Below are 27,449 nucleotides of genomic sequence, written 5' to 3'. Positions count from 1 at the left end.
GATTCTTTCCCCCCGATATATTGGCAAATAATTCACTGAAAATCAGGTGCTAACATGGCAATGAGCAAATAGCTAGCTTAGCTTAGCTCCCAACACTTGTCAATTTTCAACCATCAGGATTTGGAAGAAACTGGCCTTAGTGTAAACAAATTGACAAATTGGGTTATGCTGATTGGTAGCTGCAAAAATCTAATAGATTTTCCTTCCTTCAAATGAAATGAGGTAACAAGCAAAATCAAATTTCCAATACCATCTAGCCAAGAGAATTTGAATCAGAATCCAAAATATTTTGATTTCAAGCAATGGGTTATAAAAGCCAGCATTTATGAGCCATCACATGCAACCATTAATATCCCTACCAGCAAAGGATTTCCTCACCCTCCATCCCCCAAAACCTAGTGACTAGTGCCAGTGACAATAACAGCAATAAAACATTGACAATCACACCCAAAGAAAAAAAAACTTCTTTGATAAAATTCTTCAAAGAAAATCTGAAAAGAGATCAGCACAAAACATGAAGCCTTGGGGAAATCTAGGAGTAGTAGAAACCATCTATGAAGAAGAAGATTATGATGAGAACTGTTCCACCTCTCCTTCTGTTCTTTCTCCTTCAGTTCTTTCTTCTCCTCTTACACCACTCCATTCAAGAGTAGAGGCTTGGTATATATATTATGTAGTTAAATTATTTCTTTTTCCTTTTTTTTTTTTAAATTTTGATACTTATTTTGTAAGTTTTAATCTTATTTTATTTCTGGGTATTGTATATTATAAGGTCATTGGCAATGGGGCGTAAAACTGATGTGTTGATACATGTCCAAGGAACTGCTTTTCACCTTCATAAGGTATGTTGATTAATCAACAAGTTTAATTACAACAATGCTTGATCTGCTGGGTGACCAAAGTTTGATCCGAAATGTGTTTTTTTTTTTTCTTGGGTTTAGTGTTTATTAGAAATTTATCAATTTATTTCAAGAATATTAATTTCACAATGTGTGCAACAACAACTCATTTCCTGTTTGTCAAATGATGTCATTTTCCTATTAATTCCATTTGATGCAAAATTAAAGGGCACGGTATTTAATGTTAACGACATAAAGATCTAAACGGTGCGTTTAACAGTTGATGAATGATTATGGGTTCCCTTCGGCCTAATTTTTTTTTCTTCGCAGGATCCTCTGACGTCCAGGAGCACATATTTAGGGCGGCAACTAATGGAACAATCAGAATTAACGTTATCCCCGCCGTTTAACATAACGGTCGAAACGTTCGCTCTCGTTGCCGAATTCTGTTACGGGACCCACCTCCTCGTAACCCCTTTCAATGTTGCCTCCCTCTTGTTAGCAGCGGAACTCCTCGGAATGACAGAGACCAAAGGTGACGGTGATCAGAACTTGAAGCAATTGACGGAGAGTTACTTCAGCGGATTCGTCACCGTCAACAAAGAGTACGCGACGATTGTTTTCAGGTCTTGCTTGGCGTTGCTTCCGGAGGCAGAAACAACGGCGTTTCTGGTTAGTAGATATGTGGAGATTATGAATTTAACGGAAGATGGTGACGGTGTGGACGGTTATTTTGACGACGTTATTTCTTTGCGCGCCGAGGATTTTAAAATCGTGGCCGAGTCTATGCACCAACAATTTGAGTACCACGATTTGCTTTATAAAATCGTTGATTTTTATTTCGAGGTAAGGATATTATAATAATTTTATTTATCTCAAACTAACACGTATCATAATAAAAATTTTAATTCTTTTAAAAAATTTAAAATTATGATTTAAATAATAATTTACTAATACCAACAGTATTAATAATTAATATTAATATTAAATTTTAATTTTAATTCAATTAATTTATATAATTATTTTTAAAAATTAAAATACAACAAATTTAAATTTTAAATTTTCAACGTATGCAATTTTTTTTTAATCTTCGGATTAGGTAGGGTTTTTTTGTACCAAAACACTAGTACTAGTAATATTTATGAGAATGTTTATGCACCCAACCAAGTTCTTTATGTGCACATTTTTTTAATAGGTGCATTTAGAAAATTAGGTGAAGTCTAGGGATGAATAAAATTTGTACATGAATTTATTTAAGATTTTATATATAGGCAGGACCAGCTATTTGTTTGGTATCTATTTGTGATGGTTAAGATTAACGATAATAAAATCTAAAAACTTTGCAAGCTTAGTGATTACTATGGTAATTGTTATATTAACTTGTGACATTTGAATGGTTAAAGCTTGAAATTTTATATGGTATATGTTTGATTTTGAATATTAAGATGAACAAATAAAATTAATTACGAAATAGTAAAATAAATTAATAAGAATATTACTCTATCATTGATTGGAATAAAAATTTGTTGTTTGGACAGGAGCACAATGGGAAGATAACGGAGGAACAGAAGACTCAGATATGTAATTCCATTGACTGCAACAAGCTCTCACCTCAACTCCTCCTACATGCAGTGCAAAACCCTCGAATGCCCTTGCGATTCGTTGTCCGAGTCATGTTGGTGGAACAACTCAATACCCGGCGTTCCATTTTCTCAGCTGCTAATCACCATTATTCTCATAGGCATCGGCCTAGAGGCAACAAAATCACACTTGGTGAAATCCTCCAACGCGATGCCACCATGCGTGAAACTGCTCAACTCAAGGCAGCAATGGATGCCACGAGTACCCGCATCCAAACCCTGGAAAAACAACTGCTTTCCATGAAGAAGATCTTGCAAGAATCTGATGATCAGAATGAAGGAATAGCTGGGTCTAGAGATGTGTTGAAATTAGGCAGGTCAGCTAGTTTCCATTATGGTTCACGGAGTAAGATTGAAAGAGCAGATAGAGGAGCTCCTGCTTCAGCCAGTCTTCGATTGACTAGTGGTCCAGAAGAGAAAGCATGTGGGTCTTCATCATCCGAGAATTCATGCATTCACAATCCTAGAATCAAGAAAATTATTGGGCAGAGGTTGATTAAAGGGTTAAAGAGTGCGTTGCGGGTGTCAAATTCTGCGACCAAGAATGGTTCTGATCACAAGAAAAGCTCAAGCAAGTCAGAAAATTTCAAGGTTAGATCAGAAGGAGAAAATGGAATACTCTATTATTTCAGCCAAAGATGATCTCTGTCTTTTTCAAGAGAAGATCCATCTTATTTCACTCCCATTTTACAATCTTACAAAAAAAGAAAAGTATTTCTTACCCATCAACCATATTCATCAAGCACAGAAATCTTCCATTAGCATCACCATATATTATAGAGACAATATACAGGAGGCTAGGATTCTGATTATAATTTGGTTGAATCAACTTAACATGATTAATGGTTGACAGATAGGAGATATTTGATGGGAGTGATTATATATTAGGATCATAGATAGGATTACTCTTGGATCTAACACTATATGTTCTCACCAATTCATGATTAATAGGTACCAGTAGGTGTTTACTTTTAGCTTTTCTCAAAGGTTTTAATGGTTTTTAGGTTTTACTATTTACCCTTTTTAATAAATGACTAATGCTATTTTTCATAACTCATGATTGATAGTGTTTGTGCACATTTCATGATTGAATTTTAATAGAAACAAGTAGTGATTATAAGTTGTGAAAAATTAGTGATTATAAGTTGTGAAAAATTTACATTTGTGAAATTTCGTCATGATGATAAAGTTGATAAAATTTTAAATTGTATCATTTTTATATTTTATTTTCGTGTCTATTAAGTAATATATATATATATATATATATATATATATATGAATTTTACAAATGGAGCATTCTCGTCAAAGTTAGAACATTGATAGTTGACGTTAAAGATCTCAAATTCTAATTTTCAATTCCAAAGTTTCAAAGTCTCAATTGTTAAGGTTTTCCCCAGGGATAAAATCGTGTGTTATCCCTGTGTTTCATGCCTATAAATTAAAAATCAATTGAGTTTTCCGTTGTTTATTTATTTATTTATTTTTGTTTACAAAGGATAAAAAAATATGGTATCATAATGAAGGAGAAAGTTAAAGGTATATTTCACTTATAATTTTTTTTATCATAATTTTATAATTGTTTAATCATATTAAAAAATTGTATAGAGTTTCATAACTTATAAATGTGGATTTATATAAAATTAACAAAATTTATATAATTTTAAATTATAATTAATTAATTATAACATAATAATTATAAATGATATATTCTCAAAATTAAGAGCCCATGCCCCCATAATTTATAGTTTTTGACTTGTTAAAAGCAAGAATAATAACGGTTCGAATTGAATTAGATTTGATTTAATTTTTTCGAATAATACATAAAATTATGAATTTTAAAATTTGATCTGAATTTAAATCAAATATTTATATGATTTGATTCAATTTAATCTGAATTTTATTAGTTTGATTCAGTTCATCAATTTTTTAAATTTATTTTTTATATATTATTTAATATAATTTTTAATATATTTAAATAAATTTTAATATAATTAATTATTTTTATTTTATAAAATTTTAAAAAATATATAAAAGTTGATAAAAATATTAATTCAATTTAGTTTGGTTTATTTTCAGATTTTTAACTTTTATTCAAAATTTTATTTGAATTTAATATATACATTTAATATCTAAATTTAATATAAATTAAATAAAAAAATCATTACTAATCAAACTGAGTATTATAATCTTGAATGGATTTTCGGTTTTCTCACTCTAGTTAAAGGGTGCATCTTGAATGTTCTTTGATGTTATCGTCTCGGTCTCCTTGCTGAAATTATTTCTTCCTTTGAAAGGAGCAGGTAGGGTCACCTTTTCCTCGTGAAGAATTTAGTGGTGCATCCAACCAGGCAGAGCCAGAGTTTGGTGAGGAAAGACCCTTTTTTTTTTATAACATTTCTAATTTTTTTTTAATTAACTATAATATATAAACTTTAAAATTATATATAAATTGATTATAGAAAAAATTTATTAATATTATCCGATTACGTGTTCATTATACAAAATTATCAACATGCTTAGCAATATAAATTAAAATATATTTTTTTATCCAATTTGTATTGTATGCAAAATCAATCAATTATTGATTGTTACATAACATTCACTTTGCATTCACATGGATTTTTTTTATAAAATATTTAATAAATGATAAATATATAATAAAATCATATATACTAAATACTATATAATTGAGTTCAGTTAATGAAATTAAAATTTAAGTTAAAAATATACATCATTTGATAATTCTTGTGCAAATTATATATATATTTTTTAGATAAAAAATAATAACTCGTTTTTTATGCTTGTAATTGGGTATACTTTATTTAATAAACAATCAGTTTATTTGCTAATAGAAGCATTTCTTTTTGGCAATTTGCTAAAAAAAAATTATTTGATATAGGGATTATAAACAATACCAAATTTAAAGACAAAGATTTAACGTAGAATAATTTATCGAACTCTAGGCATTTCTCTTCCTTCTTATTTTTCTTCTTCAACGTCTTTTTTTTTTTTTTTAAATCTAAAATGCTAGAAGTTTTAATATTTTAGATTAGGGATTGGAAGTTCCGAATTGGATAATCAATATAATTGTAGAATTAGCTAAAAAAATTTTGCAAAGTTATTACTTAAATAATATAAATAAAAATAGGTTAGCCAATAAACTAACTTAAACTCTAGTTGGTAGGATTGGCTGCCTTATATATAAAGGATGGAGAGGACTGAGGAGTGCAATTAATAAGATTTTGACTTTGTCTAAATATGACATTTTAAATTTTTAAATGGGTTTTAAATTATATAAGAAAAAGAAGAAACTATTTTTTTTATTTTATGAAATTTTCGTTTAAACATGAGATTATTTATGAAAGTATTAATACAAAAGAAATTATAATCATTTCAACTAATTAATCAAATAATCAAACTAATAATGAATAAATGAATTTAGTTGAAAACTTTTTAAATGAATTTGAGATTAAACTCATACATGATAAAAATTAAACTTAGTCTCTGAGGTTCTTGACCCTAAAATTTAAGGGTGTTCATAATTCAATTTTAGTTGAATTAACTGATTGAATCGATTTAATTCAATTAATCAATTGACCATTGAATTAAATTTGAATGATTATTGAAAATTATTTTAGAGAAATTTTGATTTTTTGTTTATTCGGTTCGAAAATCAAATTAATCAAAAATTTAACTAAAATATAATAAAATATATTTATGACTAAAAATATATAAAATTACCCATTTCATTTCAAATTATTAAATGTTTTAACTTAATACTTTAGTATTTGAATATTTTTGTTGGATGGTTTTATTTAATTTGTGTTAAATATAAAAAATTAAGAATTTAAAATATAATATAATTTAATATATTTTATTATTCGATTAATCAAAAAATTAACCGAATAGATCGAATTAATTTCGGTCTATTAATTGTTGAAATTAAAAATTTTAATTCAATTAATAAAAATAAATTAATATGATTCGATTAATTTGATTTTGAATAATTCAATTTAAAATTAATCAAACAAATTGAATTAACACCCTCCTAAACCTAACTTTACTTTTAAAAACATAAGCTTTAACCTTTTTTTTTTTTTTCAATTTAGAAGTTTCATCAACTGTTGAAAATTGGATGTTGTTCTTTTTGTTTTTCTCTTGGCTCTTATTACTTTTGTAACAATTTGGAATAGTGTAGCTAGGAAGGAAATTATTCAGAATATATAAGAAAGAAAAGGAAATCAAATCTCGCAGATACCATGGCAACATAGTAATGTAATATTTAATTTTTCTCTTTGCTTAAATTAATTACTTTATTCATACGAAGTTAAAAATAAAATTGTGTAGTTTTTATTTTAAATCTATAAAAATTATACATTCAAAATTAAATCCGATGATAACAAGTGGCAAAAAAAAAAAAATTGAATTCAAAAAAATTGAATTTTCTTTTAAGGCAAGTAAAATTATCAATCGAGTCAACTTTGCACTGATGTGCTTCAAGATCTTTATGTCAAGTATTCTCATCACTCGTGATTAAATTATTGTTAACAAGAATAATAATTTAATTAAACATTATATTGTTTTTGGGTTTCCATTACGAGTATGGTTTTGATCGACCATCATGTGCAACGCATGTTCTTCTTGTCCCAATGGATTTCGATTTGTCGTCAACAAGATCACCCAGAATTTGGGTCGTTTCTTTTGTCGAATGGCCTCCATCTTGATGCCCACAAAAGCTGCTTTTGATTTTTTTAAAAAGAAATTTTCATTGTGATTTATGACTACGAATCTTAAAATCTTTGTATCAAAACATTCAATTTTTTTAATTGTAATTGTGTACATCTCTTACTTAAAAAGTGTTTTTTTTTTAATTATTATTAAATTTATTTGATTATATTTTAATTTATCGGTTAATATTTTTATTGAATAGTTTTATATGTAAATATAATACTTAATTATAATAATAATTTATATTTATAATTTAAAAAATATCTTTTTTAATTAAAACAAAAAAAAAATTGAAAATTTGACGGATTGTCTTTCACAATTTCAAGTCATAGATGCATCAAAATTTCATAAAATTACAATTCATTTAAATAAGAAAATAAAAATTTCAACAAAAATAAAATAATTCTAATATACTATTATGAAATTATATGATATTATAATTAAAATAATATATAAAATTACGATATGATATATAATTTGTTTAATAAGTGAAAATATTTTATATATAAATATAACACCTATATACAATATTTTTAAAATCAATAAATAAAAAAAAATTTTATTTTTATTTTTTTTTGTAGGAAACTAGAACTAGATAAAGACATAAAATAATGCGGTGCAAAAGTTTTTTTACTACATCATCAGCAAGTAGGATCAAAATAAAAATAAGAGAATTTTGAAATAACATAAAAGGGTTTTCATAAAATTCATATTTTGCAAAATGATCACTACCAAAACGATCCAAAGTATCAGCACAAGTGTTTCCTTCCTTAAAAATATACATGACTTCGCAGCAATTAATTCCCAACAACAACTTCCTATAATCATTGATTAAAGGTTGCAAGCACAGGTTAAGAGTGAATTGGATTTTTATCAAAGAAATGACAGCAACAACATGTATTTCCACATCTAAATTAGAAATATTTAGTTGTTTAGTCAACATTAACCCATCTCTAAAAGCCCATAATACAACAAACGTATTCTTTTATATCCCATAAATCTAGTAGAGTCAGCCACTCATCTTCCTGTATGATCTCTAATGATGGTACCAACCCTTACTCTCCCTGGATTTCTTATAGAGGATCTATCGGTGTTTAGCTTAAAACGTCTATACTCAAGTGGTTTTCATTTAATAGGAACAAAAGATACTTGTACGTTTCTCAACTATCTCTGGTTCAAGGTATAGAATTCTCTCGTTTTCTCAATCACATGCTTGATTACGTCTACTCTTCTGCTGCTCTCTTTAAAAGTCTTATGATTTTTTTTTAGCTACTTCTCACATGATATAGGCGAATAACAAGCCCAAGAATAGTGTTTCGATCTTCTATTGTCGGTAACATTAAGTTGGACCCAATCTCTAAAATCACCGCTTAAACACAGACCCGCAACCTTCCCTTCGTTCCTCCATACGTGCTTGGTCCACTGGCATTCCCGTAAAAGGTGCTGAATCATCCCTAATATGGTAGTATACACTTGCACACTTATTAATACACACTCCAAATAAAAGGATTGATTTATTTATGCACGTGTTTGGTTTTGGCACCCAACTTAGTTTATTGGTGCTACCAAACTCTACCACCGAAAAAAAAAAAAAAAAAGCTGAAAACTAGAAATTTTATTTTATTTTTATCTTAAATTATGTAAACGGTATTGATTTTTGCAGAATTAAAAAAATAATTTTAATATATTTAATATTAAAATTAATGATTTTTTATAAAATTAAAATTCATAATTTTTAATATTAAAAAAATAAAAATTTTAAATAATCAAAAATAAAAAAAAAACATAATTTTGAAACATTAAAAAAAAAATTGAATAAAAAAATGGAATAAAACAGGCACTAGAGCCAAAGCCAAGGAAAGCTAAATCAAATTATGGCATCCGGCCACTGAGTGCGATCGTGTGATAATGATCAGAGCCAAAACCAATCCACGCATTCTGGCTACTTCACCAACAGCAACTCCTCAAGACTGTAAAGGCCAGGGCCATGGCCGGTTGGATGGTCACTATACTTTTATCAACTCTCTATTTTCTTGCTTTGGTATTATTTTTAATACTAAGATTTAGATGGAATTGCTTATATTAATTAAACTCGTTAAGTTCTTTAATATCGTCACCTAATTAGGTGTTAAATTTATTGATTTATCTATGGGTTTCAAACGATGAGTCAATAATTTTATAATTAATTATTTGATTTTATTGAGAAATCTAAGAAATTTTGTGTACAAAATTGCTCTTTAATCGTCTACTATTAGCTAATTTTCTTTACTCTTGTAAAGTAAAATTTTAAGAAAATTTTTAATATTTAGAATTATTTGTCTTAAATATAATATTTCCGAATAAATAATTTTCTCAGAATTGCAGTCATATAAAAAATGTGATATGCAATTGCATATATGGGATGAAATTTTGATTTCATGGAATCGTGAGGTTCTCATAGAATTTTGACATAAAAGAAACTCTAAAATATTATCTTTATTTTGTAAGTTAAAATATTAGCCCAAATGATATATATATATATATATATATTCATATTCTTAATGCGAAAAAGAAGAAGTATAAATTTGGTTTTTTTTTTTTTTTTTTATTAATATCAACGAGTGATAAAAAGCGAATGCTAAGTGTATTAGCACTCGTCGTTTAAATCTTCTCACAGTTCCTCATTGGTAAGTAATTTGTAACTCAAAAAATCAACCAGTGAAAATTCAATAAATTCATAAATTTTAATTGGATTAACAATTTGTTTTAATTTTAAAGATAAAATAACTTTTTTTATTCTTAAACTTTTGATTTTATTTTCGAAAATAAAAAAAAAAACCTCCATTAAACTACTAGAAAAATTGTTTTTTAAAAAAAACTCGATTAAGTCATTTTAAGTTTTTTTTTTTTTTTATATATATATATATTTTTGATTGCTTCAAGTGGTCTAACCTATGGTGGATAACCCAACTCGTCCTAGTAGATTTCAACCCGATCTAATCTTATAAGATCGATTTTTTTTTTGTTTGAAAAATCAAGTTTCGAGTCGAATTGAATAGTATTAAGAAGAGGTTGGGCTCGGGTTTTAAACAAACCTGACCTGACTTAACTTGATATTATATAAAAATAATTTTTTATTTATATATATTTATATAATTATATATTTAAATATTTTATATTTAAAAATAATATTTTATTAATTTCATGTCGAATCGAATCGAGTACGATTTATATACTATCGGATCGAATTGAGTTCGGGTATGAAAAAAAATTAAAAAAATTTAAGTCGGATCGAGATCAAATTTAACGAATATAAAATCAGGTCATATTTAAAACGAGCAAAAACCAACATCAACTCAACCCGTTGCCAACCCTAGTCCAACCTCATTTAACAAATTGACCAAACTTTTCGGCTCTTTCAACCTCTCTATTCATTTTTTTTTTCAAAAAATGTAAAAAGTAAACATTAAAAGTATCAATCAAACAAAGTTTTAAGTAATAAAAAATAATTGTCGGAAATATATTTGGCTACATGCCTTTTAAATGCATGATGATGGTAGAAACATTATTTATAGACATTAAAGATCATGAGAATTTGTCACATCAAGCCTAATTTATTTGGTAAGAATAACATAAAGAGCAATATATTTCATTCATTTATAATTAATGTTTATAAACTTGACTTGTTTGTAATTAAAAAAATATTAATTGTATTTTTCATATCAATATTTTTTATTTTTATTTATTAAAATTTAATGATTTTTAATAAAAATAAATAAATTAAATATAAAAAATTATTTTGTTAATTTTAAAATATCTTGAAGTATAAATATAAGCATTAAATATAAAATAAAAGAAATATTAAATTTGATTAGGGAATAAATGAATTAAGCTATTTATAAACTATTTAAATTTCACTCGATATTGAATACTCAAATTCAACTTGTTTATTTTCTAATTCAACTCAATCTCAAGCTCTTCAAGTAACAAATTGACCTAGAGCTTTTAAATACCCAAACTAAATAGTTTTTTAGCTACATTTAAGTTTTTTATATCATATACAACAACAATACACTATATCTTATATCCCATACTCTAGGGTCAGTTGTATAAAAAGCTAAATAAGATAATTAAGTTAAGTTGTAGTTTGAATTTTCTTATCCATCAATTTCTATCAACGACTACTGTAAACACCCTAATTGATCCGAACCCAAGCCCATTGAGCCTGGTCCAATAAGATTTGAGCCTAAGCAATTGGATCTAGTCCAATGAGGGGCAAGTTGGCCCAAAATTTTTTTATTGGTTATTTTATTATTCTGAGTTTTTATTTTAATTATTATTTTAAGAAATAATGATTAAAATAAAAAAAAGAATAATAAATAATAAATAAAAAAATGAAAAAGGTTCTGTCGTTGATTAGGCTAGTGGCAGAATTATGGTTGAATTAAATTTCTATGGTATAAGGCAGGATTATGGTCAAAGTGGGAGTTAGAATTAATAAAAAATTCTTCTGATTAAATTCTATAAATACTCACTTATTAGAGAGATGAGACACACAAAAATACAAAAATTAGAAGCACAGAGTAAAAAATCAAAGACAGCAAGTAGAAGCAAAGATAGACGTGTTTAGGAGAGCCAGAAGCAATCATAGAATTTTTAGGAATTTTCTCATAATTTTTGATACTTTTTCTGGAAATTTTTTAAAAATTTCAGATTCCAGTGGGTTTTTCGACGAGATTCATATTTTTTTGATGGCTTTTTTCCAGTTTTCAGTGAATATTCAACCGAATTCTAGACGGGTATAGAGAGGAAGAGGAAAAAAAAGAGGAAAGAGAAAGGGAAGGAAGTAATCTACGAAAAAATAAAAATTGGAGCCTTTTATACCATCCAAAAATGATGTCATTTTAAGTGTTTTAGTTAGTCAGGATCCGCGCGTTTTCATCTGGTAACCCGACCCAATTGCAACCCGGTCTAATGACCCGTGTCCCAACCAGACCCTATAGCCGAGCCCTTTTCTCGAACCGCGTTTCTAAGCCACTATTTGTGTCTTAAGCCGAGCCGATCTAAGTCACTCTTATCGAGCCGTTTCCATTTTTTGGTATTTTATTTATTTATTTAATTTAGTATTTTGTTTTTTTCCTTAGTTTTTTTATGATTAATTTTTTTAATATATATCTATATGAAAAGTAAAAAATAGAAAAATAAAATAAAATTTTGGGAATAAATATTAATTATCCAATAATGAAATTTATAGAAATTTTTAATGGTCAATTTTTATAAAATTTATAGGTGAAAAATTTTGTCTAAGTTTGTCCCAAATGGTGGAATAATTTAGATAAAATTTTAATAACAATAATTGATATTTATTTTCAAAACAAAAAAAGAGAAAAATATAAAACTATAAAAATATAAAATTTTAGAATTAAATACAAATTACTCAAGGATAAGATTCTTATAAATTTCAAATGGTAAGTTCCTAAAAAATCTCTAGGTGAGAAATTTTCTCTAAATTTAACCCAAATTGTGGAATAATTTAGATGAAATTTCAATACAAATAATTGTATTCTTTTCCAAATAAAAATTTGGTTGAAAATATGTGATAATTATCCAATGATGAGATTCTTAAGAATTTCAAATGGTAAATTCCTAAAAAATCTCTAGGTGAGAAATTTTCTCTAAATTTGGACCAAATAGTGGAATAATTTAGATGAAATTTCAATAAAAATAATTGTCATATTATTTTCCTTCCAAGGAAAAAAAAGAGAATTTCTGAATAGGCCAAAATGATGAAAAAATTTAGAAATTAAAAATAAAAAAATATTTTTAATTTGGCCCAAATGGTGAAATAATTAGATATATTTTTAATAAAAAAATAAAACTAACAAAAATTTTCCTGACAACAGAGCCTCTTTAAGAAATCAAATAGGATTCTTGAATACTCTTGAGGTGAGAAAATATTTTTAAAAATTCTACCAAATTGATGGAAGAATCTTAAGAATTATTTCCAATATTTAACATAAAAGTTTGAAACCATTAGACTCAAAATCATATGATAAATTTAAAATAATATGGTACCCTCATTCGGATGGGCATGTAGGGGTGCTATAACCTTCCTCACATGTAACGGCTCTCAAATTCTGTTCTGATTAGTAGACCCGAATCTATTCTTTTAGGGACCCTTAGTCAAGCTTAGGAGTTCCTTAAAAGGATAGATTCCTTAGGTGACCAATCACACCTAGTTAAAAAAGATTGGTGGTGACTCCATTTGCTAAATCTAGCTATAGATTTTTGAATCTATATATTATGACAATTTGACGACTCCACTAGGGACTGGAGAGTCGAGCCATAATTTTTGAATTTATCTTATCATTTGGTCTAATGGTCTTAAATTGTAATTATTTGTTTACTAATGTTTTTTTTTTATTTTTTATTTGATTTGGGGCATGAAACCTATGTGTTCCTTCACACATACTAACACATACAGCATTACATGAGCTTATATCCGGGCTCTGTCTCTTTTAGGAGAGAGTAAAGTACCTACGCTCTAGTGATATTATAATCTCCGTAATGGCTAGCGAAATACTCTCACTTAAATTGAATCATTTTCGTTAGTAGCCTGTGATGGGTGAGGATTGGAATACCTTACTAGTCTGTGATGGATGATGATGTAACGAACAATTTGAGAACCTTTAGTGGTCAAAATGGCCTAACCCTGCATATAGTTCATCCTTAAAAGGTCAGCCTTAAGATAGAGTCATTCCTACCCATCAATAGATCTAACCCAAAATTAAGACACAAAAAGGAACAGTTTGTGATTTAATTATTTTATTTGCTTGATTTTGTGCACCTGTATCATTTTCATTCAACACATCATTTTCATATCATTTCATTCTATGCATCATTTTCATGCTCATGATTTAACATTATCATTTGCGTCATTTTCATATAGGGAATGTTTGCCACATCTCATACCTACATCTATAGAAAGACACATTTCATTTATTCGTCAACATATCATGCATAGCATTTTTTTATCATAATTATGGTATGAAAAGTTTAAAAATAGCTCCACCAAGCAAGAACCCCACTCGTCAATACAATACAAAAGCTCGAGTTAGACAGATAGAATAAAAAAATTTCAATCATCTCGAGAGTATAAAAAAAGCCCAAGAAAAGCTAGAATGAGAGTTGAATAAGATTTTGAAGGCTTTGAACAAGTTGAACAAGGAAAAATGAATGGAAGAAAATACTAGCCAGCAAGACCATCCATCACAAGAGGTGGATTACCCACTGCATCTTTCTGATTTTAGGCCACATCAAGCCTAACCCACTCAAGGTCCACCACCCCAGCAGTTCACATATCCTGTAGGGTACACATACCCTAAAATACCATTAGTTTCAAATCCACCACAGTACCAGAGTTACTTAAATCTTATCTTTACTAAGAAAGTAGTAGAATCAATATTAGTCCCTAATTTGGATGATCCAAAAGAGAAAGAAAAGGTAAGGCTAAAGGAGAATGAGGCTTTAGAAGGTTCCAAAGCTGAATAAAAAATAAACTTATTAGAAGAAAGGTTACGGGCCATAGAGGATATTGATTTTTATGGTTCAGTGGATGCTGCTGGACTTTGTTTAATCTTAGATGTGGTTATTCTTCCAAAATTCAAGATTTTAAAGTTTGAAAAATATGATAGTACAAAGTGCTAAAAACTCACATTATTATGTACTATCAGAAATGGGCACCCATGCTAATAATGAGAAGCTATTGATGCATGTATTCTAAGATAACCTCATTGACTTTGCTGCTAGGTAGTATGTCCAGTTGGATAAGACTCGTATTCATTTTTGAAGTGATATATCCCGTGACTTCATCAATCAATACCGACATATCATAAATTTAGCCTCTAATCATCTTTTCTTGTTGAATATAAAAAATAATGTTATTGAATCATTCAAAGAATACGCCCAGAGGTGGAGAAACATGGCTACTCAGGTGCAACCTCCCTTGACTGAGAAAAAAATCACGGTGTTATTTGTCAACACTTTGAAATCTTTCTATTATGAAAATATAATAGAAAATGTAACAAAAAATTTTGCTAACATGGTGATCTCAGGTGAAATAATTGAGAATGCCATTAAAAATGGTAAGTTGAAAGGAGGAAAAATTAGGAAAGCATCAGAGAAAAAAGAGACTGAAGCTCAAGCTGTAAACTTCGACAGATAATTTAAGGGATATCAACCCTATCCATTTTAAAGTTACTCTCCATACGATCCTGTTATGAACAATGCCTCATACCAGCCCATACCACAACCATCTTACTCATCTACATACTAGCCTATTTTAGCCCCCAAGCTCTCACATACAGTCTTAACATTTAACCTTCTACAAGACCTCAAATTTATCTTGTTAGCCTAGCAAGTGGTTCACGAGAGTAACAAATTACCTGAGAAAGACTTGTATTTGATCCAATCTTCATAACTTATATGGAGTTATACCAAGAGCTCTACAATAACCATTTGATTGCCCTCAACCGTGTAGAGCCATTCAAGCCACCTTATCTTAAGTGGTATGATCTTACAGTCCACTGTGACTATCACTATGGAATTGCTAGTCATTTTACTAAAAATTACACTGTTTTGAAAAATAAGGTACAATGGTTAATCAAGAATGGGATGATAAGTTTTGATCAAGGAAGAGCAACAACACTTAATGTTAGTGACAATCCATTACCTAATCATAATGTCAATGCTTTAAGTAAGAATCAAGAACACGTTGATCCAAAAGGGCTTGAAAAGTTACAATGAATCAGGAGGCAAGATGTCGATAAAGATCCGTCATCTGATTTCATAGGGGCATAATTTTGATAAGGATGCTAAGGCTAGTTAAGAGTTGCTTGTCATTTTAAGATTTTTTAGAGTAATGATAGGATTTCTTTTATGCAATAGGATTTCATTTGTTATCATTTTAATAAAAGGTAAGGATAATGCATTTCATTACATTTTTTCTTTCATTCAACCATGGTTTCATACTTTGTTACCTTTCATACTTTTTATTCTGTTTCTTAAATTTCAGGTGATGAATGTTTAGACAATTATAGTAATAATTCTGAGATTTAATTTTGAGAACTCATTCACATTGATTTGAGGAGACTATTTGAGCAAAAGAAGCTAGTTACTAGTAGATGTGAAATTGACATATAATTTTTTATATAGATCCATGAGCTTATTTTTGCTCAATAGATGATGTTCAAGGAAAACATTCACATTTGAGATGAAAAATTATCATTTTTCTTTTACTATTCAAAAAATCATTCATTGCTACCCCTTGAGCCTGCTATAATTTTTTTCTAAAAGAATTCTGATCAAGAATCACCTTCTACACTGAAGGATAATTTTTAAGAAAGAAAAGAGCCTAAAGATCATAAAAAGTCTAAAAAAAAAAAAAAAAAAAAGAGAGCAAAGAAAAATGTCACACCTGATTTGGGATAAAGTAATGTGAATCTTTTTATGAGGAGTGAAGTGAATGTAAAAAAAAAAAAAGTAGTGAAATAATGGGGTAAAATGCCAAGTTGCATTAAGTGATAATCTTTTGGTTTTGAACAATTTTAATATATGTTTTGAGCCATTATATCAATTTCTTTCATGACCCTTCATCATTACATACATTACAACCTTTAAAAGTTAATTCTGATCAAATTTGAATGCTGGAATTGAATGGTCATATGTTGGGCTAAGACATGCTCGTGATGGAATGATAAAATCATTCTTGGTTGCTCTAAAGATTGATGTGAAAGATGGGTGAACAAATGAAGAAAGGAAAAAAAAAAAAGAAAAAAAATGAAAGAATGAAAAAAAGATGAAAATGAAAGAAAAGAAATACTCAAATTGAAAACTCAAAAAGGTGATTTGGTAGAAAAATTTTTGAGCTGAAAGTTTGATAAACAGTTCACATAGATGATAGATCAAAGACATATGAAGATCTCTTGAAGCTGGAGTAAAGTTCAATAAGCTCAAAGTTGAATGAGAAGCTTTGAACTTTTAGATATGAATCTTTAAAGTTTAAATGAGAATATTTAAATGTTGGATGCGAGTCTTGCAAGTTGTAAATGCGAATTTTAAAATCTTACAGATCTGAATTCTTGCACATCTGAAATTTTGCAAATCAAATTCTAGTAAAACTAAAATTTTGATAATCAAATTTCAGTGAATTCTTGCGAAGCTGAAAGTTCTTGCAAATTTGAACCTTTGAATTTTGAACTCAAATTGTGAATCTTTGAGTTTTCCTTATAAATTTCATCAGACATGATCTATAACTCATCTGGTAATGATTGTTCATGAGCAATTTATTTTTTAAAGTTGTGGTTGCCTCTATTTAAAGGAGTAATTTATTTTTTCACAGTTGTATTACCTCTGTTTAGAAGAGCTTATTTACTTTTTCCAAAAAAAAAAAAGTAACAATAACAAAAAAAGATGAATGTGTTGGGATGATCATATGCAGGGTATCTATGTCTTTGCACAATTTTTGTTGCATGGAAAATGCACAAAGAGAAGTAGCTGTAGACACCCTAATTGATCTGGGCTCAAACCTATTGGGCCTGGTCCAATAAGGTTTAAGCCTAAACAATTGGATCTAGTTCAATGAAGGGCAAGTTGGCCCAAAATTTTTTTATTTGTTATTTTATTATTTTGAGTTTTTATTTTAATTATTATTTTAAAAAATAATGATTAAAATTAAAAAAATAATAAAAAATAAAAAATAAAAAAATGAAGAAGGTTCTGTCGTGGATTGGGCTAATGGTAGAATCATGGTTGAATTAAATTTTCATGGCATAAGACAGGATTATGGTCAAAGTAGGAGTTAGAATTAATCAAAAATTCTTCTAATTAAATTCTATAAATACTCACTGATCAGAGAGAGGAGACACACCAAAATAAAAAAATCAGAAGCACAGAGCAAAAAGTCAAAGACAACAAGTAAAAGCAAAGATAGACGTGTTTAGGAGAGCCAAAAGCAATCATAGAATTTTTAAGATTTTTCTCAGAAATTTTGGCATTTTTTTCTGGAAATTTTTTAAAAATTTCAGATTCTGATAAGTTTTTTGACGAGATTCATATTTTTCGACAGCTTTTTTCTAGTTTTCGGTGAATATTCAATCGGATTCTGGACAGGTATAAAGAGAGGGAGAGGAAAAAGAAAGAGGAGAGACAGAAGGAAGAAAGCAATCTAAGAAAAAACAAAAATTTGAGCCTTTTATACCGTCCAAAAACGATGTCGTTTTAGGTCTTTTATTTAGTCAAGATCTGTACATTTTCATCTGGTAACCTGACCCGATCAAGACCCGATCCAATGACCCACGTCCCAACCAGGCCCTATAGTGAGCCGAGCCATTTTCTCGAGTCGCATTTCTAAGCCATTATTTGTGTCTTAAGCCAAGCCAATCTAAGCCGCTCCTGCCGAGCCATTTTCATTTTTTGGTTATTTATTTATTTTATTTAGTATTTTATTTTTTTCCTTGGTTTTTTTTGTGATTAATTTTTTAAATATATATCTATATGAAAAATAAAAAAATAAAAAAATTTAGGAATAAATATTAATTATCTAATGATGAAATTTATAAAAATTTTAAATGATAAATTTTTATAAAATTTCTATGTGATAAATTTTATCTAAGTTTGTCCCAAATTATGAAATAATTTAGATAAAGTTTTAATAACAATAATTAATATTTATTTTCAAAACAAAAAAAAAAGAAAAATATAAAATATAAAATTTTTGAAATTAAATACAAATTAACCAAGGATGAGATTCTTAGAAATTTCAAATGGTAAGTTCCTAAGAAATCTCTAGGTAAAAAATTTTCTCTAAATTTGACTCAAATTGTGGAATAATTTATATGAAATTTTAATACAAATAATTGTGTTCTTTTCCAAATAAAAATTTGGTTGAAAATATGTGATAATTATCCAAAGATGAGATTCTTAGGAATTTCAAATGGTAAATTCCTAAAAAATCTCTAGGTGAGAAATTTTCTTTAAATTTGGCCAAAATGGTAGAATAATTTAGATGAAATTTCAATAAAAATAATTATCATATTATTTTTTCCAAGGAAAAAAAAAGAGAATTTTTAAATAGGCCCAAATGGTGAAAAAATTTAGAAATTCAAAACAAAAAAATATTTCTAATTTGACTCAAATGGTGGAATAATTAGATATATTTTTGCTAAAAAAATAAAACTAACAAAAATTTTCCCAACGACGAAGCCTCTTTAAGAAATCAAATAGGATTCTTGAATACTCTAGAGGTGAAAAAATATTTTTAAGAATTCTACTAGATTGATGGAAGAATCTTAATAATTATTTTCAATATTTAACATAAAAGTTTGAAACCATTAGACTCAAAACCATAGGATAAATTTAAAATAATATTGTACCATCATTCGGATTGGTATGTGGGGGTGCTATAACCTTCTCCACATGTAATCGGCTCCTGAATCCTGTTCTGATTAGTAAACCCAAATCTATTCTTTTAGGGACCCTTAGTCAAACTTAAGAGTTCTTTAAAATGATAGATTCTTTAGGTGGCCAATCATACCTAGTTAAAAAAGATTGGTGACGACTCCATTTGTTAAATCTAACTATAGATTTTCGGATTTATATGTTATGGCAACTACATTTTAATCTAATTTGTTAACCATCATATTATTTTTTATTACTTGCATTTATATTATTCGTAATTTATCTCTAGATGTTTTGATCTCTTTCAAATCTAGAGACTCAATTCTCTTAACTAGTGCACAGCTAGACCTACGTTTCATATATCCAAACCATCGCAAACAATCCTTTTTCATATTTTTTTTAATTCAAACTACCCTAATTTTTTTCATATCTCTTTATTTTTTATTCTATCTCTTCTAGTCTTATCACATATTCATCTATGTATCCTCATATCCGTTACGTTCATTTTCTTCTTATATTATTTTTTAACAGCCTAACACTTAATTTCATATAGTAATGCAAGTCTTACATTTGTTTTATACAACTTCATTTTTAATTTTAAATATATGTTGTAATATACATATAAATAAAATATAATAATAATTTATAAATTTACAAATTTTATTGAATTTTATTTTGAATTTGAGCTCAAATATGATCTCTTCACATAAATTAAGGATGTCATAGCATAATTGAGTAATTATATTACATTTTGAGCCAAATTTGAATTAAAAAACTTACTATTAAGTTTTTTAATTGAGTTAATCTCAATTATATATTGTATCGATTCAATGTCAAGTATAACATTATGTCGATTCAATTTGACTCAATTACAAGTTTTAACTCTTATTATTACAAATATAACATTAACAATTATTCATTAAAACATTTATATGTATGTATATAACAATTAACAAGACATCATTTAATTAAAATTATTTGCCTTGGTGAAGTTTAAATAATGCAATTCATTACAATTGTATATCTCATAACTTGAATAGAAAGTTTTTATCCAAAGTGATTATCAAATATTATTACTACTATTTATTGTGACTAAAAATATATTTTTTATATAAAAAGTGAAGGTTAAATACTCCTTTGGTTCTTATATTATATATATTTTTTAATTTAATACTTAAATAATAAAATTCATAGTTAGATTTTTAAATTTTTATTTCGTCATTCATTTTTATATTTTTGACTAATATTGTTATTTAATTTGTTGATATAATATGAATATCTAATAATATGTTAACATATGTCAAAAGTCTAGTTATTGAACATCATCAATTGTCACATCATTATTATGAGAAAAATTCAACAAATTCAAAAAAAATAAAAAAGTCTTTAAAAAATTTAGGAAATCGAAAGAACCCTAAAAATTAAAAATTTTGATAAACAAATTTTGCAATATTTAAAAAATTAAAAAAATAAATAAAAAACCAACAAATTTCAAAAAAATTTAAAAAAATTAAAAATCTTAAAAAATTAAAAATATTTGAAAAATTAAAAAAAATCTTAAAAAGTAAAAAATATAAAATATACAAATTTTAAAAAAATATAAAAGAAAATCTGAAAAATTAAAAAAATCCTAAAATGTTCAAAAAAGAATCTTAAAAATTAAAAGGAATAAAAATTTAAACATAAAAAATCCAAAAAATGAAAATTCCAATTATTAGTTTTCAAGTTTTTATGGAATATTTTAATTTTAATTTTTATATTTTTTAGGTTTTTAAATTTTTTTTTATATATTTTTGAATTTTTATGATTTTAAATATTTTCCTGTTTTGAATTTTTGGATTTTATGATGGTTTCAGATTTTTCTTCTTTTCTTTTGAAAATTTAGAAAAATTTCATTTTAATATATTTTTTGAAATTTTATTAAAAATGTTAGACTTTTTAAAATTTCTTAAAAATTGTTTCAGATTTTGAATTTTTTAATTTTATAAAATTTTTTGAAAACTTCCTTTAATACTAATGTAGCAATCAATTATGCAATATTTATCGGATTTTTAATATGTATTAATATTTTATTAAATATTTATATCATATCAAAAATTGACTGACCATTTTAGCTTGATGCCAAAATAAACGTGGGAATTAAAATTGAAATCGTTAATTGTAAAATTTCTTTAAATAGTAATTAGTTCTAATCATTTATTCTTACACTGCCGTCAGCAAAATTGTCACCTATCAAGTCACCCACACAAACCCCACGCTCAATATATGCGCGTGGACTGCAAAACTGAAGCAAATCCGATGTTTATCTCGCCATTCATTTATTTGTTCTATCAGTTTCGTTGTCTTCTTTATCATAATTTATGGTAATACATCAAAATTAAAATATATTTTTTATTTCATTAAATTTATAAAAAAAATTTCAATCGTATTCTTTTTTATGTTTATTTTTATATTATTTTCGTACAATATTAATGCATCGCGTTTAAAACATCAAATCTACACATGAGATCCCCTTCTCAGTCCACTCTCCTCCACTTTCTATCGTCCACCTGTCGCCCACTGTTTAAAAAAAAATGATGGAATTACAGGTGGAAACAATTTTAATTATAAAAAACAAAAATAAAAACCGGCCATTTGCTACCAACAACAACGCCTTCCACGACAGCTTCCCACCGATAGCTCTAATCTCTATATATAAATCAGGAAATCAAATCATTTTGTAGTTTTATTACTGCTTCGCCGTTAACCTCTCCTGGCGCTTTCTTTCTCTGTCGGTCATTGTTTCATTTTTTTTTTAAATTATTTTAATTAAGATGGTTGCACTCAAGGCGGTACGGCCAGCAATTTCTTGTTCTTCTTCCGGTTTCGAGATTGGCCGGTCGGTACCGGTTCCCAAGGTTGGTTTCGTGAAGTTGCCGTTGCCGGCGTCATCACCTTCTTTGGGGTTGAGTAGCGGCAACAATGCGAGGTGGAGCTTGGTTCAGGCGATGGAGGAGTCGACCGTGGCGATTACGAATGATCGTGCTGATGTCATTTCTGGTATATATTTTTAAAATTTCATTGGTGATCCGGTGTTTAATTTTCTTTTTCTGGTCAAGAATTTGATTCCATTTTTTTAATTTAAAGAAAGTAAAAAAAAAAAAGGAAAAATGAAATCTTTGGTTTTTTTCTTAGAAATAAAGAAGTGGATTTTGGGACCCCCCTTTTCCTTGTTCGAGGAGAGGGAGGCTGTTAAAAAAGGCGGTATTTTTGGTTACAGCCAAATGTGCTATATTCAGCTGGCTTGGATATGTTTTTAACTAATAACTTTTTTTGGCCCTTTTATTTGGAGTTTTTTATTAAAACAAATGGTAAGGTGGAGGGAAGGGAAGGGCTAATTTGGTTGACTTTTGAAGTTATTTTCAGCCGAATTTGGTTGTAGAATTGCAAGCATTAGCATTTTTTACTTCGCTCTAAATTGGTTCTGGTTCCATTCTTTTAGACAGTGGCTACACCGAATTATTATCGATACTGTCATCACAAAACTGGTTCCTTTTAATTTTTATAGCCAAGATTGTTGTTTGTTTAATGGATAAGTTGGGGACGATGAAGAAGTTGAGCTTGGGGGTCTTTATTTTGGACATGGGTTGTGCCTAGCTGTGAGGTTATACCTGGCCGCTATGTCACTATCACCAAAATTTTTGTCCTTGATGGTGTTCTTTATAGAGTTCCAGCCTTGAAGTCATCAAATTTCCACTCTGCATATAAGTTCGATGAATGCTGACAAGGTTGGCCTTAAAAGCATAACTGGTTTTGGCCTGGTAAAATTCCTTAGCAAATTTATGAAATGGTTGGCGTCCAAAATCACATATTCCAGATTTAGATGGAGGTCTAAAGAACAACCACAACACTTCAGCTGAAAGACTGAAGCCATATTTTTTAAACAGAAAAAAAAAAAAGGAAAGTAATTAGTAAAATAACCTTTGCATATACTGGCTTCTTTTTTTGTGGTGATAGTACCTATAATAATTCAAGAAGGTCCATCTGAATCCCCAAGCATCAGCCTTTCAGATTTGATATTTTTTTTAGCTTTAGAGGCCGGTTTTTTTATTTTTGGCAAATGACTTTCCCATTTTGGGAGACATTGTTTTATAATGTAGCATGGGAACTCTGGCGATCCCTTGGAATTAGTTAGTGGCAATGATGACTGCACAAAGTCATGATTTCTTTAGTATATGGTTTCTTTCCAGCCGGATCTACTTGGGTTTCTGATTTCAAACGTCTAACTAGGTGAAAATCTCCGCCAGATGGCTACCAACGGAAAGGCTACGAACATTGTATGGCACAAAAGTTCAGTTGGTAAACTTCATCGGCAAGAGTTACTTCAGCAAAAGGGTTGTGTCATATGGATTACAGGTCTCAGTGGCTCAGGTTTGTTAAAGTATTTTATACGGATACTAAAATTTGTGCTAAATCTCTTTATTGCCATTAACTTATTTCTTGATTTTTACTGTCTATGAGTGTATAAGATGGCTTCTGGAGCTTATGACATGCTTTAGTAATCTCTTTTTTATGCTAAAACAACAATAAAAAGTTGACAAAAACTGAATCTTTGGTCTTTTAGTAGTGGAGGAACTGAAATTTTCAAAATCAAGAACTTAGGTCGACACAGCTGAGAGCTGACATTTCAGAGTGCCTTCCTTGTGATTATACTTGATCTTTGTTCTTGCTTTTTGTTAGTTTCTCCTTGCTAAACTGAAGAGTGTGTTCAAACATCATATTTTTATCCCATTATTTTGCACCCTCTCTTTCACTTTCTCTTACTGGGTCTACGAATTTAGGAAAGAGCACTTTGGCATGCGCTCTGTGCCAAGCATTGTATTCAAGGGGGAAGTTGACTTACATCCTTGATGGTGATAATGTTCGGCATGGTTTAAACCGTGACCTTACTTTTAAAGCGGAAGATCGTGCTGAAAACATACGACGTATTGGTAAACGCTGTTTGATTCCTCATCATTGTCCTTTTCTGCTTTATCGTTTCATTCTCTTCTTCTGATGGTTTTAACTTTCAACTTCTTGTTATTCACATACAGGAGAAGTAGCAAAGCTCTTTGCCGATGCTGGCATCATCTGCATTGCCAGTGTGATATCTCCCTACAGAAGAGACAGGGATAAATGTCGTTCACTGTTGCCAGAAGGAGATTTCATTGAGGTATGTGTTCCCTTTCAGAAACTTGAAATCCTTGGGCAGCATTTATCTGACTTGTGATTTATACTAAGGTGAAAGGCCTTTGCATCAGACAAAGGTTCTTTATTACTCTATGAAAAATTCAGTAGGCAATGCTTTGGACAGGTGTTCATGGATGTGCCACTGCAAATATGTGAGGCGAGGGACCCAAAGGGCCTGTACAAGCTTGCAAGAGCTGGCAAAATTAAAGGTGTCTGTCCTCCAGGATTTTGTATCTGAAGATTGGTATAATCTCACATTTTAAGAGTAGCTTATGTAATATTTTCTTTGTAGGTTTTACGGGTATTGATGACCCATATGAACCACCTCTGAATTGTGAGGTATGTAGATCATTGGAGTGACATTCTTGTTTGGCATGGGCTCATACTTGTTCAAAGATGCACCGAAATATTCTATATGCTCCAAACATGAAAGTTAAGCTGACACATATCTTGAAATGGCCTCAAACATGTTCTTGCTTAGATGCTAGTGTGCTTATGGATGGCTATAGCTATATGAATATGATAGATATTCTTTCATGATTCAAGTATCTGATATTGGCTGGCATATTTCTAGTCATCTCAATCTGAACATGTCAAAGCCATGCTTTAGACTAATTTGCATGATTCTGGAATTCCTGCATATTATTCAAAAGGGCTTTCCACTGTTTCATAATTTTTTATTTTTCTTTAAATATTGTATTCCAACATTCAAATTGAAGCTCAAACTTTCTATTTTGCAGTTAGTATTACCACAAAAGGGAAGCAACTGTGCTTCCCCATGTGAAATGGCTGAAACTGTGATATCTTACCTGGAGGAGAAGGGGTACCTGGTGGCCTAAGAAGAGAGAAACCCTGATATTCCTGGTTTCCATAATCACCTCTAATATAGTATATTGAATCAATGAAAATTTATTCTTTTCTAAATTAGGGAAATTTCGCGTTTCCTGCTTTAGGGAAACTTCTTGTTTCCCATATCTATATCCTGTTTCTGGCATCAAGGAAACTTCTTGTTTCCTGCATCTGTAGCCTGTTTCCGGTATCAGGGAAACTTCTTGTTTCCGACATCTGTAGTTTATGCCCTGTATTAGATAATTAATCGCTTGATTAATTAGTGTCAGTGTCCTTTATTAGGCCTTATTAAAGGCACTTGAGTAAATTGGCCTTAGTCTGGGAGCAAGGAATAAAGATGGACTCAAGGTGGTAAAGTTATTGGTGTATGAATTTGTATTGGTGAATGAGTTTGTGTTTTGTAAATTTGTAATGATTGCTTATGAATAAAAGGCTATCTCAAGTTTTTACTAAAAGATACCCTTAAATTTGTAGATTTCTTCTTTTCTTTTTATGTAAGTACATGGATTGTGTGTGCATCAACCAGGATTTTGCCCTGATTAAAGCATTTAGCTTAATGATCCCTAATCAAGCAATGTCAAATTGCTAGCCTAGAGAACTAGGGATGGGTATACCAATTCGCAACTAGATCAGCCTTTGAGCTCCCAAAAATTTTTAACAGCCTTCAGCATCTGTTTAAATGTGCAAGATTCTGTTTCGATCCCCCATCTCCAAGGTTTTTCTTTCAAACCCCTAAGATAGTCTTGATATAAAACATGGAAAATCAACGTGAAGGTTCGAGTTTCGATCCCCTACATCCAAATTACAACATAATAAAGGAAAGGATGATAATATTATGATCTAAATGAATGGCCATAGTTAACATAAACAGGTAAATATCTTGTGAGGATATGTATCTGAAAATGAAAATGGAGCTGATTTTTTACATTCCATTTTCCAAATCATTCTCTTTTACATTTGTTTTACATGTTGACTGGCTCCCTAAACAGAATTCACTGTAAAATCATCTCTGATATCTGATGAGTCTTGCCTATAGATCCCCAAGAAAACTTTGCTAAAATCGGCATCGTGTTACTTGGAGAAACTACTCATTTTTTTGACAGAAAGTCATTGACTTGATGGATTGCTTTTAACCCCAAATATTGTCATAGGCTTCTAGATTTGAAACCAAATAATAAAAATAAAAAAATAAAAAGATAGAAATACTTCCATTTACCTACCAACCAGTCTACCATAGAAAGTGTGAATTAATACAAATCAGGTATCCTGCAAAATTATCCCTTTTCTTATCTTAATTTGAAGAGAAAACTGGTATATACTTTCATTGCTTGGATGATTCTCATTTGAAGTACAGCAATGGTTGACACCTAGCAAGCACACTGCAGCTTGGAAATAAATACATGAATCGATAAATTTGCTAATACTTATCAATTAATTTGCCAAAGTGACAAAATGCTAGTAATTGAAAGCATGCCATATATTGATATATACGACATGTATTCTTCTTGATCAGTGAGTGACAAAAGCTTAAAGTGCAGCTAGAAACAGTACCATAAAACAAATCAGCTTAAATAACTGATAGATGGACGTTCTTAAAATTTCAAGAAGGAAGGAAGAAAGAAGGAAAAGAATATCAAATGTAGGCAAGACCGATCTCTGGTCTTGCATGTCCATGGATGGACAAGGAGCAGACAACAAAGGCCATGGTCATGGAAATAGCAGTTGAACTCGCAGCATCTAAAGTTGAAGA

General features: G+C 29.0%; 2 protein-coding genes across 3 annotated transcripts; both read left to right on the top strand.

Moving 5' to 3' along the window:
* Positions 1-410: 410 nt before the first annotated feature.
* Positions 411-3,610, top strand: LOC111293239 (BTB/POZ domain-containing protein At3g49900). Its single transcript, XM_089767273.1, has 4 exons — positions 411-660; positions 773-842; positions 1,170-1,685; positions 2,378-3,610. Exons 1-4 carry the CDS (start codon positions 515-517, stop codon positions 3,119-3,121), a joined length of 1,476 nt encoding a protein of 491 aa, XP_089623399.1. The 5' UTR covers positions 411-514; the 3' UTR covers positions 3,122-3,610.
* An 18,620-nt stretch (positions 3,611-22,230) lies between these two features.
* Positions 22,231-26,169, top strand: LOC111292062 (adenylyl-sulfate kinase 3-like). 2 transcript variants are annotated; one of them, XM_022884249.2, is made up of 7 exons: positions 22,236-22,681; positions 23,912-24,052; positions 24,463-24,612; positions 24,715-24,833; positions 24,975-25,059; positions 25,143-25,189; positions 25,591-26,165. In XM_022884249.2, the coding sequence occupies exons 1-7, from the start codon at positions 22,456-22,458 to the stop codon at positions 25,687-25,689; spliced, it is 867 nt and encodes a 288-aa protein (XP_022739984.1). In that variant the 5' UTR covers positions 22,236-22,455; the 3' UTR covers positions 25,690-26,165. The 2 variants fall into 2 exon arrangements, with proteins under 2 accessions (XP_089622634.1, XP_022739984.1); XM_089766508.1 differs by lacking the exon at positions 25,143-25,189 and having other exon boundaries at positions 22,231-22,681; positions 24,975-25,094; positions 25,591-26,169.
* Positions 26,170-27,449: the final 1,280 nt, after the last annotated feature.

The sequence above is a fragment of the Durio zibethinus genome, chromosome 10 (assembly GCF_047325235.1).
Source record: "Durio zibethinus cultivar Kanyao isolate XHJ-2024 chromosome 10, ASM4732523v1, whole genome shotgun sequence".
NCBI classification, from domain to species: domain Eukaryota; kingdom Viridiplantae; phylum Streptophyta; class Magnoliopsida; order Malvales; family Malvaceae; genus Durio; species Durio zibethinus.
This window is presented reverse-complemented; position numbering and strand designations above follow the sequence as displayed.